The 5,952-nt window shown below is 46.0% G+C and overlaps 2 protein-coding genes across 2 annotated transcripts in view; both read right to left on the minus strand.

Moving 5' to 3' along the window:
• LOC106818859 (mitofusin-2-like) overlaps positions 1-1,785 on the minus strand; it is a 3,234-nt gene extending 1,449 nt beyond the window's left edge. The window contains exons 1-3 of the mRNA XM_014823530.1: positions 1,729-1,785; positions 647-754; positions 140-369 (exon numbers count right to left, since the gene is read on the minus strand). Of these exons, the coding sequence (XP_014679016.1) occupies positions 140-369; positions 647-754; positions 1,729-1,737 (347 nt within the window). The 5' untranslated portion in view covers positions 1,738-1,785. The remainder of the gene's footprint in view (positions 1-139; positions 370-646; positions 755-1,728) is intronic.
• Positions 1,786-1,855: 70 nt separating this feature from the next.
• Positions 1,856-5,952, minus strand: part of LOC106818861 (mitofusin-2-like) — an 8,111-nt gene continuing 4,014 nt past the window's right edge. Inside the window, 8 exon segments of the mRNA XM_014823531.1 lie at positions 1,856-2,017; positions 2,199-2,325; positions 2,605-2,726; positions 3,005-3,182; positions 3,184-3,228; positions 3,513-3,571; positions 3,573-3,626; positions 4,666-4,774. Of these exon segments, the coding sequence (XP_014679017.1) occupies positions 1,856-2,017; positions 2,199-2,325; positions 2,605-2,726; positions 3,005-3,182; positions 3,184-3,228; positions 3,513-3,571; positions 3,573-3,626; positions 4,666-4,774 (856 nt within the window).

Consider the following 5,952-nt stretch of genomic DNA (forward strand, 5'->3'; position numbering starts at 1 on the left):
TTCTAACCTTAACCTGCACACTAACTCTAACTCCTGCCCTTAACTCACATTCTAACCTTAACCTGCACACTAACTCTAACTCCTGCCCTTAACTCTAACTCAAGAGTCCAACCCCGACCCTGCCCGCACCCACACGCACCCACTCACCTCGAACGTGTGTTCAAACTTCTTGAACTCGACCATGCGGTTGTGGAATCCCTCGCCGAGAGCTGCTTGCTGCGGCGGCAACCCCTGACGCTGCTTCATGCGCGAGAACAACACCTCCTTCGCCGAGACGAAGAACACTCGCTCCAGCGCCATCTGGAGGGTGTTCACACGAAGCTCGTCGACGAGGAAGGAGATGCAGCGATCCATGTGCTGTTCGCGAACCTGCGAGAAATGTTCACTGTCAGTGTCGTTCGTTCTACTCTTACAATGAAGATAACACAGGGACTCTGATTTGAACACATGGTATTCGACGGACTAGTCCAAAGTTCCAGTGGAAAGAACGACGAGTAGGAGGAGGAGAGAAATAAGGTAGAGGAGGGGGAATAGGAGGAGAGAGGGAGGAGGATGAGGAAGAGGAGGAGGAATAGGAAGAGGAGCAGGCAGAAAAAAAGTAGAAGAAAAAAAAGAGGAGGATGAGGAGGAGGGGTAGAATCCCTACCTTCTCCATCATTTCGGGTTCGGAGGCTGACGCGTCCCATCTGTTGTTGAGTATGAAGATGTTTGGCTTAGAGAGACGCTCGCTGACCTTGTGAAAGAAATTCTTCTCCTACAGGAAACATAGAGCAGATATGAGTTACATTTAATAACGGGAGACGACACATGCCTCCACATAACCTATGCTAGTAGAATCCTTTTCCATTATTCGTGAAACTCATTAAGACAACCCCAGGGCATGAAATTAGACAAATTGAACAGGCCCTTACAAGTTTGAACAGGCCCTTAATTTTGTTCAATTTATTCCATTAATAATAAAAGCATTAGCTTTGTGTATATTAGGCATACTCATAGTATTTCAGTATTTCATTGCTACCAGTGGAGTTCTACTTGTTTGACAGGAATTGCTGGAACATGGTTTACTTTTTAGTAGTCACTAAGCAAAAACTAGTAGGAAATTGGTAAATATTGTTGATATAAAGGCAAGATAGGCAACAATTTGAATAGGCCAATATGGACTGAATATATGGGGGGTTGAAATGGGCGGCCCATGGCAAAATAGCGCTAATTTCACGCACTGCAACCTGATGCGCTATGAACTAACAGTGAATGTTGCATGCAGGAGCCATCGATGTGTCATGCTGACACGTTACCTAACTAGTGACACATCGTTAAGTCTCGCCACAAAACAACGTTTTGATGTCAATGCCTCACAAGCAAAACAGACGTCATGCACAATTTCAATGATTGCCTTCAATGACCAAACACAACACTAGTCTGTGTTCAGGACAATAACCATATTTTCCAACACTTTCCAGAACTGTAAAACAGAATTTTAATAATCCCGGGGCTTTTTGTCAGAAGCAAAATTAGTCGTAACATTAACATATTCTCGTAGACCTGACCTCTGTACACTGCATATGAGAAACTCATAACTTGACTACGTTTTTGTCACCGGTCTATAAGAAATTACCGTCTACCTGTTGTACACCACCTTACCCCCGCGTGTACGACTGCCTTACCGTCTGCATGAGTGTAGACTCGGCGTTGGCCACCCCCCCACCCCCGCGTGTACGACTGCCTTACCGTCTGCATGAGGGTAGACTCGGCGTTGGCCACCAGCACGAACACGTCGGCATAACGACACAGCAGTTAGTTAGTTCCAGCCAGAGGTTGGTTCATAAAGAGGAATAATATACAACTCGTTTCAAGTTCAAACGATATTTCTCCTGATCTTAGACGCGATATCGTAGCAAACGAAGAAGCTCACCTTCTTGTAGACACACAGCATCATTCTGTCGGGATGGAACGGCCGGTCAAACTCATCAACAATGATCGACAGACGACGAATCTCCTCATTCAATGCTTGCGCCACCTGTTGGGCAATAACACAACCATCCGATTATCACAAAAACTTTTCATTTGCATAAAAAATTGCATTTTCGCGCCACATTTGAGAATAACGTGTTCGAAATAACGAAATAGCGTTTCACACAAACATTGTTTCCTCATCGTTTTGTCTCGTCGCGGGAGCGGGTTGCCGTGACGACGCTCACCTTCCTCTCGACCTCCTGCACCATCTGGCGTATGCGTTCCTTGATCTCAGCCTCCAGCAGGGCCAGCTGTTTGACAACGTAGTCGAGCCGGTCAACCTCCTCCTTCCTGCGCTGATCTCTCTCAGCCCTGTACGCGCAAACAACAACAACAACGATTCATCGATCGTTCCCCGCGCACGTAAAGAGCTGAGGTGTTGCGGGTCATTACAGGTGTTAAAATTGACCCGAAACTAGTACAAACCCACTGTAAGGAGTTTTGCTTCCTTTTCCTACCTCCTTACTGTAAGTTAGGGAGAGGTAACCAGTTTAAACTTTCCTGCCTGGTTACTGTAAGTTAGGGAGAAGGAACCAGTCTAACTTGCTTGGCTCCTTTACTGTAAGTTAAGCAGAAGGAATGAGTCTCTACCTGAGTTTCATAGCCTTGATTAGCACCTGGTCCAGGACTGCCCGCAGCTCAGCTGATATCACCTTCGCTCTCTCCGTGTGCTGCTCAAACTTTGTCTTCACGGCCGACTTGGAAAGGCACTCCTACATAACACGCATTAAGTTACATACAAGCAACATACAAGTTACATACAAGCACGCATGTGCCTGCCTAGTGTTTACACGCATACCCCTAAACCTAAATCATACTTAAACCCCAACCTTAACTCACATTCTAACCTTAACCTGCACACTAACTCTAACTCCTGCCCTTAACTCACATTCTAACCTTAACCTGCACACTAACTCTAACTCCTGCCCTTAACTCTCTAACTCAAGAGTCCAACCCGACCCTGCCCGCACCCACACGCACCCCCACTCACGTCGAATCGTGTGTTCAAACTTCTTGAACTCGACCATGCGGTTGTGTGAATCCCTCGCGAGAGCTGCTTGCTGTGCGGCGGCAACCCCTGACGCTGCTTCATGCGCGAGAACAACACCTCCTTCGCCGAGACGAAGAAACACTCGCTCGCAGCGCCATCCTGCAGGGTGTTCACTACGAAGCTCGTCGACGAGGAAGGAGATTGCAGCGATCCATCGTCTTCGCGAACAGCTGCGAGAAATGTTGCAACTGTCAGTGTCGTTCGTTCTATCTCTTACAATGAAGATAACACAGGGACTCTGATTTGAACACATGGTATTCGACGGACTAGTCCAAAGTTCCCAGTGGAAAGAAACGACAATAGGAGGAGGAGAGAAATAAGTGTAGAGGAGGGGGAATAGGAGGAGAGAGGGAGGAGGATGAGGAAGAGGAGGAGGAATAGGAAGAGGAGCAGGCCAGAAAAAAAGTAGAAGAAAAAAAAGAGGAGGATGAGGAGAGGGGTAGAATCCCTAACCTTCTCCATCATTTCGGGTTCGGAGGCTGACGCGTCCCATCTGTTGTTGAGTATGGAAGATGTTTGGCTTAGAGAGACGCTCGCTGACCTTGTGAAAGAAATTCTTCTCCTACAGGAAACATAGAGCAGATATGAGTTACATTTAATAACGGGAGACGACACATGCCTCCACATAACTATGCTAGTAGAATCCTTTTCCATTATTCGTGAAAACTTCATTAAGAACAACCCCAGGGCATGAAATTAGACAAATTGAACAGCCCTTAACAAGTTTGAACAGGCCCTTAATTTTGTTCAATTTATTCCATTAATAATAAAAGCATTAGCTTTGTGTATATTAGGCATACTCATAGTATTTCAGTATTTCATTGCTACCAGTGGAGATTCTACTTGTTTTGACAGGATTGCTGGAACATGGTTTACTTTTTAGTAGTCACTAAGCAAAAACTAGTAGGAAATTGGTAAATATTGTTGATATAAAGGCAAGATAGGCAACAATTTGAATAGGCCAATATGGACTGAATATATGGGGGGTTGAAATGGGCGGCCCATGGCAAAATAGCGCTAATTTCCACGCACTGCAACCTGATGCGCTATGAACTACAGTGAATGTTGCATGCAGGAGCCATCGATGTGTCATGCTGACACGTTACCTAACTAGTGACACATCGTTAAGTCTCGCCACAAAACAACGTTTTGATGTCAAATGCCTCACAAGCAAAACAGACGTCATGCACAATTTCAATGATTGCCTTCAACGACCAAACACAACACTAGTCTGTGTTCAGGACAATAACCATATTTTCCAACACTTTCCAGAACTGTAAAACAGAATTTTTTAATATCCGGGGCTTTTTGTCAGAAAGCAAAATTAGTGCTAACATTAAATATTCTCGTAGACCTGACCTCTGTACACTGCATATGAGAAACTCATAACTTGACTACGTTTTTGTCACCGGTCTATAAGAAATTTACCGTCTACCTGTTGTACACCACTTACCCCCGCGTGTACGACTGCCTTACCGTCTGCATGAGTGTAGACTCGGCGTGGCCACCCCCCCAACCCCGCGTGTACGACTGCCTTACCGTCTGCATGAGGGTAGACTCAGCGTTGGCCACCCCCCACCCCGCGTGTACGACTGCCTTACCGTCTGCATGAGGGTAGACTCGGCGTTGGCCCACCAGCACAAACCGTCGGCATCGAGGCAGTGCTGGTCGATCCACGTATCCAGGTTCGGCGTCACGTCAATGCCGGGACTGATGACAAAAAACACAAGCACATTCACGACGTGATCGCCGCCACCGCCGCCATGCACGCGAGCGAGGTACACACGCTCGTGTGACTGCACGACTGCGCACTAGGCGTCCAACACTTAATTACTCTAATCACACAGTTAACCCAGTTCTAAACCCTGTGCTAGCAAACAGCTCTATAGAAAGAAAGGATACTTGTCTATAAAGTAAACTTTTGAGAATTTACTATTTGTCCCTCGGCAGGCAGTCATACAATGAAACACCCTCTGCAGAACAGCCACCTGTCTATAAAGGACACCTCTGCAGAACAGCCACCTGTCTATAAAGGACACCTCTATAGAACAGACACCTGTCTATAAAGGACACTTTTTCTTTTGTTTTTACTTTCAGTGACCCTAACATAGTTTTGTTTGTAACCTGATGCTTCTCACATACAGGTACAACTGTAACTTGATGTCCCTTACATACCTGTAGGTACAACTGTAACTTGATGTCCCTTAACACAGGTATGACTGTAATCTTGATGTCCCTTACACACAGGTACAACTGTAACTTCATGTCACTTACACACAGGTATGACTGTAACTTGATGTCCCTTACACACAGGTACAAACTGTAACTTCATGTCCCTTACACACAGGTACAACTGAAACTTCATGTCCCTTACATACAGGTACAACTGTAACTTGATGTCCCTTACACACAGGTTTGACTGTAGTCAGGCAGTGTTAACGAAGTGCTTACCTGTCTACCAGGATGACGTCTCCTTTAGGAGGCTGCAGTGTTCCTTCGGCCAGCACACTCTGACCAGTGTCCGCTGTCCGACGATAGTAGAGGCGTGGGCGAGATGGCCGACCGACTGAAAGATCACAGATACTTACATACTGACGTACTGCACACATACATACGGCACTCATAACACAGGGTGCGAAATTAAACGCAAGTCCGGAGTCAAATACTCCCTGATTTACTGTCGGACTCCCTGATTTGACATATGTAGGAGTCTGTGTGACTCCCTGAAAATTCTGCTATAACTAACACGTTCATTCCAGAGCAAGGCCTCACGGAATTACTGTATTTTTTTCAGCAAATGTCCAAAGAAAATTTGGCAGACGTGCATCGCACGAATCTTCAAAATACGCACATGCGTTATTGTTGTTGTGCTTTAGTTGCTGCGGTTG

Source organism: Priapulus caudatus, unplaced genomic scaffold, assembly GCF_000485595.1.
Source record: "Priapulus caudatus unplaced genomic scaffold, Priapulus_caudatus-5.0.1 Scaffold2595, whole genome shotgun sequence".
In the NCBI taxonomy this organism is placed as follows: Eukaryota; Metazoa; Priapulida; class Priapulimorpha; order Priapulimorphida; family Priapulidae; genus Priapulus; species Priapulus caudatus.